Source organism: Nomascus leucogenys, chromosome 7b (assembly GCF_006542625.1).
Source record: "Nomascus leucogenys isolate Asia chromosome 7b, Asia_NLE_v1, whole genome shotgun sequence".
Taxonomy (NCBI): domain Eukaryota; kingdom Metazoa; phylum Chordata; class Mammalia; order Primates; family Hylobatidae; genus Nomascus; species Nomascus leucogenys.
In genome coordinates this window covers 7,418,849-7,431,316 of record NC_044387.1, presented here as the reverse complement: position 1 = coordinate 7,431,316, position 12,468 = coordinate 7,418,849, and the positions used below count along the sequence as shown (strand labels likewise).

General features: G+C 53.4%; 1 protein-coding gene across 5 annotated transcripts in view; it reads right to left on the bottom strand.

The window, feature by feature from the left end:
* Nucleotides 1–6,876: 6,876 nt before the first annotated feature.
* Nucleotides 6,877–12,468, bottom strand: part of TTLL1 (tubulin tyrosine ligase like 1) — a 47,246-nt gene continuing 41,654 nt past the window's right edge. For all 5 annotated transcript variants that reach the window (XM_030815411.1, XM_030815412.1, XM_030815415.1 and 2 more), the window contains one exon: nt 6,877–7,143. In XM_030815411.1, coding sequence (XP_030671271.1) covers nt 7,014–7,143 — 130 coding nt within the window. In that variant the 3' untranslated portion in view covers nt 6,877–7,013. The remainder of the gene's footprint in view (nt 7,144–12,468) is intronic.

Sequence of the window (12,468 nt, the reverse complement as noted above, 5' to 3'; positions counted from 1 at the left end):
GTGCCACTGCACTCCAGCCTAGGTGATGGAGTAAGACCCTGTCTCAAGAAAAAAAAAAAAAATCAAAATGGTTTCTCCCAGGAAGGTATACGAATGGCCAATAAGGACATGAAAAGATACTTGACATCATTAGCTGTCAGAAAAAATGCAAATCAAAACTATAATGAGATACCATTTCAGGTGAGCAGTGGTTCACATTTGTAATCCCAGCACTTTGGGAGGCCAAGGCAGGCCAATTGCTTGAGGCCGGGAGTTCAAGACCAGCCTGGGCAACATGGTCAGACCCTGTCACTACAAAAAAATAAAAAATTAGCAGCCGAGCACGGTGGCTCATGCCTATAATCCCAGCACTTTGGGAGGCCGAGGCGGGTGGAGCACGAGGTCAGGAGTTCGAGACCAGCCTGGCCAACATAGTGAAACTCTGTCTCTACTAAAAAAACAAAAGGTAGCCACATGTGGTGGCATGTGCCTGTAATCCCAACTACTCAGGAGGCTGAGGTGGGACAATCGATTGAACCCAGAAGGCAGAAGTTGCAGTGAGCCGAGAACACACCATTGCACTCCAGCCTGGGTGACAGAGTGAGACTGTTTCAAACAATAAAATAAAATAAAATAAATAAAAATTAGCAGGGTGTGGCAGCATGCACCTGTAATCCCAGCTACTTCGGAGGCTGAGGTGGGAGGATCACCCCAGGAGGTCAAGGCTGCAGTGAGCTGTGATCATACCACTGTGCTCCAGCCTGGACGACAGAGCGAGACCCTGTCTCAAAAAAAAGAGCTATCAGGCTGGGCGTGGTGGCTCACACCTGTAATCCCAGCACTTTCGGAGGCCGAGGCGGGTGGATCACCAGGTCAGGAGTTCAAGACCAGCCTGGCCAAGACGGTGAAACCCTGTCTCTGCTAAAAATACAAAAATTAGCCGGGCATGCTGGCGGGTGCCTATAATCCCGGCTGAGACAGGAGAATCACTGGAACCCGGGAGGTGGAGTTTGCAGTGAACCGAGATTATGCCATTGCACTCCAGCCTGGGCAACAGAGCAAGACTCTGTCTCAATAAAACAAAAAGTTCTGATTTCATTTTAACTAGTACAAGATACAGGAAGGGAAGCTGCCTGGTGACATTCTTGCTATTCAGCCATGGCCTCGAGGCAGCATTATTCATAACCATGAGTAGCGTGGCCTTTTTGAACAGCTTCTGAAAAGCACGTTTGTTACTGCAGCTTTGCAGTTTACCTCCTTCTACATTCAGGGCTCAAACCCCGTTTAACACACGCCCCCTACTGGGCCACTGAGAACTGCTTGTCTCTGCAGGCCCGCTTCCACCCGGTGTGCAGGCTCCCTGTGCGCAACTCCCCTCCTCCCGTCCCTAGGGCCCCACCTGAGTTCACATTCTGGCCTGCACTGCCAGATCTCCCTCTAGCCTCTCACCAGCTCCATCATCCTCTGATGTGCCCCAGAGGGACATCTCTAAGAACACTAATGCCATCACTCAAAAACATTTGGCTGGAAGCCGGGCACGGTAGCTCATGCCTGTAATCCCAGCACTTTGGGAGATGGAGGCCAGCGGATCACTTGAGGTCTGGAGTTCAAGACCAGCCTGGCCAACGTGGTGAAACCCCGTCTCTACTAAAAATACAAAACTAGGCCAGGCGCGGTGGCTGATGCCTGTAATCCCAGCACTTTGGGAGGCCGAGGCAGACGGATCACAAGGTCAGGAGATCAAGACCATCCTGGCTAACACGGTGAAACCCCGTCTCTATTAAAAATACAAAAAATTAGCCGGACATGGTGGCGGGCGCCTACTGTAGTCCCAGCTACTCAGGAGGCTGAGGCAGGAGAATAGCATGAACCTGGGAGGCGGAGCTTGCAGTGAGCTGAGATCAAGCCACTGCACTCCAGCCTGGGTGACAGAGCGAGACTCCGTCTCAAAATAAAACAAAACAAAACAAAACTAGCTGGGCATGGTGGTGCATGCCTGTAATCCCAGCTACTTGGGAGGTTGAGGCATGAGAATGACTTGAACCCAGGAGGCAAAGGTTGCCGTGAGTCGAGATTGTGCCACTAGCCTGGGCAACAGAGTGAGACTCCGTCTCAAAAAAAAAAAAAAAAAAAAAAAAGAGGAAAGAAAGGAGGGGGAGGAGAGGGGAGGGGAGGGGAGGGGTGGGAAGGGGAGGGGAGATTAGGTGAGTTAAACTGGAGTTGCCGGGGAATGTTGGCCAAGTGGCAGGCAGGGTGGGCCTGGGCCTGGGGGAACACCGTGGGCCCCTAGACTTGTTCCTGCTGACAGAGCGCCAGCGGCTGGGAAGGAGCATGAGCAAGGTGGGTTTGCATCTGTCACTGGAGGAGCGCTCTGAATGCTTCTCAGGACAAAAGCAGGAGGCCGCCATTGTTCACAGGATATGAGATCTAATATGGTTCAGGCTGGGGCAAATCAGTGAAGATCAAAATCCCTCATCTTCCACAATGAGGGACTGGAATCAAAGGTGGATGTGCTCCCACCTGCTCACAAAGGGTCCTCACGTGCCCCAGGGCCCTCCGCTGGGGCACAGTTCACATTAGGCGACACACAAACAGCCTGAGGGTGCCCAGTCGCTGAGCAGCCCCAGTCGCTGTGCCGTTACAGGCAGGCAGGGCCCTGCAGGAGATCTTGGCCTCCCCAGACCACAGGGGCTGCAGGGCTGCTGCGGGGAGAGGGCCAGGCGGCCACAGCACAGCTGGGAATGGCTCCAGAGGGGAGGGTGGAGAGTGTGCTGGCCCCTGGGGGGACTCAGGGAGGAGTTGCATGGGTTTGGCGCTGGTGGACATGGTGTGTGGCAGTGCCAGCCAACAGGCCAATGGGCGGCAAGCATAGGAGGCTTTATGGAGCGCCCTGAAGAACCACTGTGTGGAGGGGAAATGGCCCCTGTGAGGAAAGTCCTAGCAGCCAGTGGAGCGCAACCAGATGCGGGTCCAGACTGATGGGGTCTCTGTGGAAGCCCAGGTGGGAGGTGGAGGAGGAGAAGGGAGACAGTGAGAAGGTTGTCACCAGGCCCTTAGTAATACCCGGGGTGCAGCCCGTGTGCAAAGGAGGTGAAGGATGGTGGTTTTGTTTTGTTTTGTGTGAGATGGAGTCTTGCTACATTGTCCAGGCTGGAGTGCAATGGTGCCATCCCGGCTCACCGCAACCTCCACCTCCTGGGTTCAAGTGATTCTTCTGCCTCAGCCTCCCAAGTAGGTGGGATTACAGGCATGAACCACCAAGCCCAGCTAATTTTTGTATTTTTAGTAGAGACAGGGTTTCACCATGTTGGCCAGGCTGTTCTCAAACTCCTGACCTCAGATGATCCACCCACCTCAGCCTCTCAAAGTGCTGGGACTACAGGTGTGAGCTATTGTGCCCAGTCGAGGATGGGTTTATATTGGGAAAAACCAAGCCTATCAAACTTGGTGAAAACAACCACAGGATGCAACCTTCTGGCTGGGACCCACCCCATCAAGTGTGTGGGGGCTGACAAGAAAACAGCAACGGCTCCTGGACAGCTCCCAGCAGGGCTCACTGCTCGGGCCCGGCCTAGCGCTGAATGGGGCTGTTCCTGGCCCGACAGCCTCCCGAGGCCAGCTGCCAACACCGCACCCTTCCCACCCATGTCCTGGAAGTGCTCAGAGGAAACATCTGCCCAGAGCATGACATCACTAATGAGACAGTCACTATATGACATAAATCCACTTAGCAGAGCCTCACCCTCACCTAGCAACTGGGTCACCAGCAAACTAACCACTTGGTGTGACTCCTCCGTTAGGACTACGTGGCCCTGGAGCCTCAGAGGCCAACGTTCCCAACCAGGGACTCCACCCTTCTCCCAGAGAGGCAAAAACAACACAATGTAACTGAGAACCAGGTTGTAAAAACCGGTGGAAGAGCTGGGAACAGTTAACAGGGTGTCTTTCACCTCTGTGTGTAGGAGCCGAGGTGGAGCCTCCAGCTGTGCAGAGGACACCCCCTCCTGGGGGGTAAGAGGGCTCGCCAGAGCCAGCGAGGCGGGAGGGCAGGGTCCCTGTGCGGTGGCACTGGTTGTTTCTGTGGCAAACAGAACTCCCCCGCCTTTTTTTTTTTGAGACGGAGTTTCGCTCTTATTGCCCAAGCTTGAGTGTAATGGCGCCATCTCGGCTCTCCGCAACCTCCGCCTCCTGGGTTCAAGCAATTCTCCTGCCTCAGCCTCCAGGCTAATTTTTGTATTTTTAGTAGAGATGAGGTTTCACCATGTTGGCCAAGCTGGTCTCGAACTCCTGACCTCAGATGATCCACCCTCCTCGGCCTCCCAAAGTGCTGGGATTACAGGCATGAGCCACCGCGCCCGGCCACAGAGCTCCCCATTGTATACAGTGGGAAACAAACGTGCAACAACCCCAGGGACAGGCTTGGGAAACAGCTAATAAACAGCAGAGCCAGGCCACAAGGCCAAGTCTGACTCGGGGATCTCCATCCCACACCCGCCATCAACAGCAAACACATTAAAACTAAACCCCACGGCTGGGCGCAGTGGCTCACACCTGTATTCCCAGCACTCTGGGAGGCTGAGGCAGGCGGATCACCTAAGGTTGGGAGTTTCAGACCAGCCTGGCCAACATGGTGAAGCCCCATCTCTACTAAAAATACAAAAATTAGCCAGGCATGGTGGTGTACATCTGTAATCCCAGCTACTTGGGAAGCTGAGGCACGAGAATCACTTCAACCTGGGAGGCAGAGATTGCAGTGAGCTGAGGTCGCGCCACTGCACTCCAGCCTGCTGGGCGACAAAGCGAGATTGTCTCAAAAACAAAACAAAAAACGAAAACAAAAAAACAAAAACTTAAACACCAGGGAACACACACAACACACATACCAATAAGATCATGAAGAAGGAACGGCTGAAAAGTCTACCAATAGCAGTTTATTTGGAGTCTAGCCAAGTACCATTTGTATATATGTTTCTCTTACTTTCTATTCTACCATATGTGTTGAAAAGACCTATTTTTCCCTAATTGGCAGTGAAACATCATCAAATATATGTACACATATACACACACACAATATGGCATGTACACTTGACACACATCCATGCATGGGTACTGAGAGAGCTTGGGCAAGTCGGGGAAGACCCTTATCTGAAGGACATACCCTTGGTGCCATTTGGGAGAACAAACTCCTGTTAGTAGCATTGCAACAAAAACAGGTGGCAAGCTTTAAAGATAAACTCAAGACAGAGAGTGAAACTTCAGCAAATATGTGTTAATACGACCATGAATAAAAGGCCCTTCCTGGCCAGGCGCGGTGGCTCACGCCTGTAATTTCAGCACTTTGGGAGGCCGAGGTGGGTGGATCACCTGAGGTCAGGAGTTCGAGACCAGCCTGGCCAACATAGTGAAACCCCCGTCTCCACTAAAAATACAAAAATTAGTTGGGCGTGGTGGCAGGCGCCTGTAATCCCACCTCCTTGGGAGGCTGAGGCAGGAGAATCGCCTGAACCCAGGAGGTGGAGGTTGCAGTGAGCCTAGATTGTGCCATTGTACTCCAGCCTGGGTGTCAAGAGTGAAACTCCACCTCAAAAAAAAAAAAAAAAAAAAAAAAGACCCTTCCTAAGAACAGCACTGTAACTCATGAGTTATTACTCAAATGCATCTGTCCATCTACCCACCAACTCAGGTCCTCTCCATACACTCCTGTAAGTCACTGGGCTACCGGGAGACTGCATGGGAACACCATGCTTGTGCAGCCTGTCCCGCTGCCATCGCTCCTCCCACAGCTCCTGGCTGCCCGCGGCGCTTCCCTGCAGCAAACTCAGCTGCTGACGTCATAAAGGGCACACAGCTGGACCTGTCTGCGCTCATCTGCTTCAATTTACAACTGACTCATCCACAAAACCGAAGTGGTAGGAACAGGTCTTTTTGAAGCCGGGCGTGGTGGCTCATGCCTGTAATCCCAACACTTTGGGAGGCTTAGGCAGGAGGATCACTTGAGCCCAGGAGTTCGAGACCAGCCTGGCCAATATGGTGCAACTCTGTCTCTACAAAAAAAAACTTTAAAAAGTAGCTGGGGGTGGTGGTGTGTGCCTGTGTGGTCCCAGCTAGTCGGGAGGCTGAGGCGGGAGGATCACTTGAGCCCAGGAAGTTGAGCCATGATCGCACCACAGCACTCCAGCCTGGGTGACAGGGCGAGATCCCGTCTGAAAAGAAAAAAGAAAAGAGAATGAAAGAAAACAGGTCTTCCTGGGAGCACCTAGACACCTAGACTGACGAATATTTCTAGTTGCCTGTTTTCTTCAAAATCACAGTCAAGTAAGCTGGGCATGGTGGCTCACGTCTGTAATCCCAGCATTTTGGGAGGTCGAGGTGGGCAGATCACCTGAGGTCAGGAGTTTGAGACCAGCCTGCCCAACACGGTCGAAACCCCATCTCTACTAAAAATACAACAATTAGCTGGGTGTGGTGGCACACACCTGTAATCCCAGCTACTTGAGAGCCTGAGGTGGGAGAATTACTACCCAGGATGCAGAGGCTGCAGTGAGCCGAGATTGTGCCAGTGCACTCCAGCCTGGGCGACAGAGCAAAACTCTGTCTCGGAAAAAAAAAAAAAAAAAAATCGCAGTCAAGTAAAAAGAAACACAACTAAAAGAGCCGTCAGTTAAATACATTCCTCTCTCATGGCAGGACTAGTCTATAAGATTTGTTTTGTTTTTAATTTAGTGTAAAGTTTTTAAATGTTTAAACCTTGTGACACATCAAATTACATGCTTGAAGCTGTTACTTTCTGTCAAAAAAGTGAGTTTTTAATATGAAAATTCTGCTTAGGTTAAAAAAAAAAGCGAGTTTTATGCATCTGCGTGAATTGTTTCCTTTAGCACTGTCAAACAGACTCCATAACCTTCCAAAGAAGTGCCTTCATTTATTTACAGGGCTTAGGAAAGGAAAAAAGCTCTACAAAAGGGAAATTTCAAAATAGGGCTTCAGCAGGGGCCCAGGTGGAGTGAGTAGTTTTGATAAGGTCCGGGTGGGAGTCACTTCCAGGTGGTGAGGACGGTTCTCCCCGAGTCTCTCGATCGGCCTGCTCTGGGCCCCAGAGACTGACCCTGACGGCTTCTCAGCTCCCGGTCAGCCCCGTCACCCTGGGCCAGTTCTTCATCGTACCTGGAGACAGAAACAGCCAGGATCACGGCAGGCTCTCTTTCGAAGGCAACAGGCAGGGCCACCAGGCTGCTGTGTGGCAAAAACATCACCCAGAGAAGCAGCCTGAGGGGGGCCCCACCCCGCAACTCCTGCTGGCTCCCGCCCACCTCCCACCTGGCTCCAGCCCACCTGCCCGCCAGGTGGCTTTCGCAGCCCAGCAAACACTCCCCGAGGCCAGCCTGCCTCTGGGGACAACCCTGTTAAGTTGTTATTGTGGACAGTGCTCTCCCCTCGGAAGCTGACATTTTATACAGGTCACCAGGTCAAATTTAGCAATGACTCCAAAGGCAACATGAATGAGGTGACACAGAACCAGCCCAGGGTAAGTGAGGTGAGACTGCCTGGCTGGAAATGCTTCACACAAGGCACCTGCAGGCTGGGGGGACTAACCCCATTCCAGATGGGAGCGGCACATGAGCACCGGCCAGTGGAGGACAGGGCAGAGAGGCCCCACAGTGCACACTCAGCTAGAGACTCTGCCACTGTGACCCACGCCATCCCTCCCCATTTTCTTTTTCTTCTTTTTTTGAGATGGAGTTTCACTCTATCACCCAGGCTGGTATACAATGGTGCAATCTTGGCTCACTACAACCTCCACCTCCCAGGTTCAAGCGATTCTCCTGCCTCAGCCTCTCGGGTAGCTGGGATTATAGGTGCCCACCACCACACCCAGCAAATTTTTGTATTTTTAGTGGAGACGGGGTTTCCCCATGTTGGCCAGGCTGGTCTGGAACTCCTGACCTCAGGTGATCTGCCCGTTTGGCCTCCCAAAGTGCTGGGATGACAGGCGTGGGCCACCGTGCCCAGCCCCCATTTTCTTTAACTGCCTGTTTCCCAGTTAAAGTTCATGCATCCTAAGGCCGCATGCGCTAAGGAGGCAATAGTGCAGGAAACAGCCTGAATTTTCGCGTCTGGAAGAGCTGGATGCCAGCTGCAGCTCCCCAGATGGGGTGGTCACAGCATCTGGGCAAGTCCTGGGTCCTTCCCACAGTGACGGGGCCCTTCTCTCACGGGGTCCTGGAGCATGGTCATTGCTGCCTGCACCTATTGCAGGCTGTGGCAGGGAGCAGGCTGGGGGAATGGGGCCGCCCCCTCCACGGTGACTCACATTACCCTCCCAACTCGGGCGGCAGCACCAGGACTTGCTTCCTCTGGGGGGAAACTGGGGTTCTAGAGGTTTGCTCAGGGCCTAGGGTCCCACAGCCAGTCCGTGGCAGAGGTAAGATTAACCTTTAGGACTTCTGATTTCTAATTCAAGAGTTTTTTGTCCAGCAGAGCTGAGGAGTGTGGAAAGCATCTTTCCCCAGTTAAAGCACATCCGTCGGTGTGCTGCACTGGCCATCCTGACTAGGACCCTCGGTTGTATGTAGGTATTTATGTCAAACACGAAAGGTACCCAGATGCTGAGTGCTAATCTTTCGGACTTCTGGAAAAGGGTGGATTTCTGTGATAAGCTTATTACCAAAACCAGAGTCTGCAGGTTGAATATAGTGTGACTTAGAAACTTCTGAGGTTAAAGAATGTATTTTCTGCATTGTGCTTCTGGTGGCAAACTGGGACTGAAAGAGGAGGTGGGAAGAAAGCATTTTCGGATTCCTTTTTTTTTTTTTTTTTTTAAACGGTCACCCAGACTGGAGTGTAGTGGCGCGATCTTGGCTCACTGCAACCTCTGCCTCCTGGGTTCAAGAGATTCTCATGCCTCAGCCTCCCGAGTGGCTGGGATTACAGGTGCATGCCACCACGCCCGGCTAATTTTTTGTATTTTTGGTAGAGATGGGGTTTCACCATGTTGCCCAGGCTGGTCTCGAACCCCTGAGCTCAAGCCATTTTCCTGCCTCGGTCTCCCAAAGTGCTGGGATTACAGGTGTGAGCCACTGTGCCTGGCCGCATTTTCTGACTTCTGTCTGTGAAGCAGACACCACAGGGATCCAGGCTCTGCACCAGGGTGCGGCTGTCAGGACGATGACACGGGGGCCTGCTTCCTCTCTGCCTCTCGAAGGAGAGACACAGCCACAGTCCTTATGACACAAGGAAGCCAGACAGGACACCCCCGGAACTCTGGAATCCGCCTGGGTGGGGGATCCTCCAGGAAGCCTCCCTGGCCCCTCTCCACAGGATGAGATACCCCTCCCCCCTGGGGACTCCACATTCATAAATGTCTTCACTCCACTGCCCCTCTGTGTTTGCTTCACTGGCCAGGGGGCTGCAGTGACTGCTTGTCTGGTTCGTGGCTGCCCCCAGCAGCTTGCTCAAGGTCTGGTGGATAGGAATCTACTGAATGAATGGAGAAAAGGATCACATATGGTGACCCGTTTCACAGAGCACTTGTGCTGATATGTGTGGCTCAAAAAACAAAACAAACAGAAAGGAGCATTTGGCAAGCAGCTGGCACCGGGATGCGCTGTTCCCAGGGGTGGTCTGGCCACCTACCGAGCCAGCGCAGAGGAGAATCAGAGCCAAGATGGTTCTTCAAAGTTCCTGCTCTAGCAGGCTTTCCTTCTGGGTTTTCACAGAAAGAATCTAGTCGCTGTTAGGGTTTTTTAAAGGCTGTAAAAGTACAGTCAGCAACTTCAGAACAGGGTCCTGGAGGTGGCAGATGCAAAGTGCCAGGCCTTGTGGGGTCATAGCCAATGGCGTGGCCTGGGGCACGTGATCTCATGTGGCCACTGTCCTCTGCTAGATGCTGCTGGGCTCTGAGGGGTTGCTGCGGGCACGCAGAGCACCTGGCATGGACGCGCGGTGCCGCTCAGATGACGTGGCCCTCCCAGTCAGCACCAACTGCTACTGCTGCAGGTGGCTGCACCCGAAAACGGAGCTGGGGTTCTTTGATCAGCTGAATGCCTAAGGGAAGCAAGGCCCGACTAGAAGCGTTTAGAGGCCATCAGCTCCACACAAGAGCCTTCCATTACTCCTCAGGAGCCGGGAGAGGACGGCTGGATCAGGGAGCGGGGTCACCTTGTTGTCTTTTCAACTAAAGGCAGTGAGGCTCTGGCCTCTGCTGCTGCTTCTTTTTTTTTTGAGGCAGAGTTTTGCTCTGTCGCCCAGGCTGGAGTGCAGTGGCACGATCTCAGCTCACTGCAACCTCCGCCTCCTGGGTTCAAGCCATTCTCCTGCCCTCAGCCTCCCAAGTAGCTGGGATTACAGGTGCCCACCACCACGCCCGGCTAATTTTTGTATTTTTAGTAGAGACGGGATTTCACCATGTTGGCCAGGCTGGTCTTGAACTCATGACCTCAGGTGAGCCACCTGCCTTGGCCTCCCAAACTGCTGGGATTACAGGTATGAGCCACCATGCCCAGCCTGGCCTCTGCTTCTTAGCCTGGAAATGGCGAGTCTGGCCCACTCCCTCAAGAAGGCCAAGGGCTGGACGGGGCAGAGGCTCCACACACTCCCAACAAGCCAGCCTCTCCACCACCCTCAACTGGACTGAAGAGAATCCCCCAAGGTCCTCATGCTACTGACAAGTCTCCCTGCAATGGTCCCCAACCCGTACACCCTCACAGGCCCCCTCAGTCCTCCAGCACAGGGGCCATCAGGACCCAGCCCCCAAGGCCGCCATCGCAGTTGCCATCCCCAACCCTGATCTCACCCTTCACTTCCCAGGCTGCCAATCCCAGTCTGACCCCATCCCCAGACTCACCTTCTGTGGGCTCCGGAACTCTCTGCCCATCATCGCACCGACCATGCCCTCCGCTTGTCCTTCAATCTCCGCTTCCCCTTCCTGCTCTAACAGGCTCCTGCGAGACGCTGCTTCCCCTGCAGCCCCTGGTGTGGAGGCTGCTTTCTCTCCCACCCACCATACTCCTGGTTGGAGGGGCCTCCTCTCTAAAGCCCCCAGCTCTTTCCAGGCCTGGTCACCACAGTTACCTTCGTCCTTGTGCCGTCACCTCCAGTCCTCCAGGCCACCACCCCAGATCCCTTGGTGAGCCAGGGTCCTAGTTCATGGTGGCGGGTGATGGCAATGACCAAACAGATGAAACCCCCAACTCCCTGACCTCTGGTGACCCTGTCCTCTACTCCATCTCAGTCCCATCCCCAGGGAGTCCCCAAGCCTCGTCACCCCTCGCATTATCTCCATGGCGAGTGCTCACTCCCTGACCACTGCCCCTTCTCCTCCCAGCCCACTTCCCTAGTGCCCGACTCCAACAACCCACCTCCCCGCGGGACTGCCACCCACCCCCGCCTTCTCCCTGTCCCCGCTGCCCTCTCTCTTGCCATCGCAAGCTCCCAATCCTGGTCCCTCCCAACCCTCTGCCTTCTCTGTACCTAGCCTGGGCAGCTGACCATGGAGGGAGAGAACAACCAACCACACACACTGACTGGTCGCCCCTGAAGTTCACAGCCACTACCGTGTAGAGGCCCCGAGGTTGCCGGCAAGCCCAGCGTACTTCCACCTAAACTCCCCTTCCACCTGCTCATCCTGTTCCAAACAATGAGCTGTAACATGCGTATCCACACCACAGATCACCCACAGCAGGGGCAAGAGGCAGCTGAGCGTGGGCTCCAGAGTCCTGGGCCCGTGTTCAGATCCTCCCACCAGCAGCGCCTACCAGCTACAAGCCTGACGTGTGTGTGTAAATTTCACTAAATATTTCTTCGTTTTTTAAAAATTTAAATGAAACGCAGATTTTTGCTTTGACAGAAGCATGTAACTGTGATCCTAACACACCTACTCCTCTGCCTTTTACTGCCGTCTCCTTCCCCCTCTTCTCCATGCCCACTCCACCACAGTATCGATGCCAACAACATGATGTGTGTCCTTCCACGTTTCCCTGCTCATGCATTCGCATGTAAGCCACTGCACATGTCACTTTATGTACACACAGGGGATTCTGAGGCCAATGTTTTACAAGGATTACATTATACACCCTTTTCTGCAGTGTGTTTTTCCCAGGCAACCTCCCAGGCCCCATGGTGTAGCTCTGGGTCAATCTTTTTTTTTTTTTTTTTTGGAGACAGAGTCTCACTCTGTCGCCCAGGCTGGAGTGCAGTGGTGCAATTTGGGCTCACTGCAACCTCCGCCTCCCGGGTTCAAGCGATTCTCCTGCCTCAGCCTCCTGAGTAGCTGAGATTACAAGCGCGCACTACCACACCCAGCTAATTTTTTTTTTTTTTTTTTTTTTTTTTTGAGACAGAGTTTCACTCTTTTTGCCCAGGCTGGAGTGTAATGGCACGATCTCGGCTCACTGCAACCTCTGCCTCCCGGGTTCAAGCGATTCTCCTGCCTCAGCCTCCCAAGTAGCTGGGATTACAGGCGCCTACCATCATGCCTGGCTTTTTTTGTAT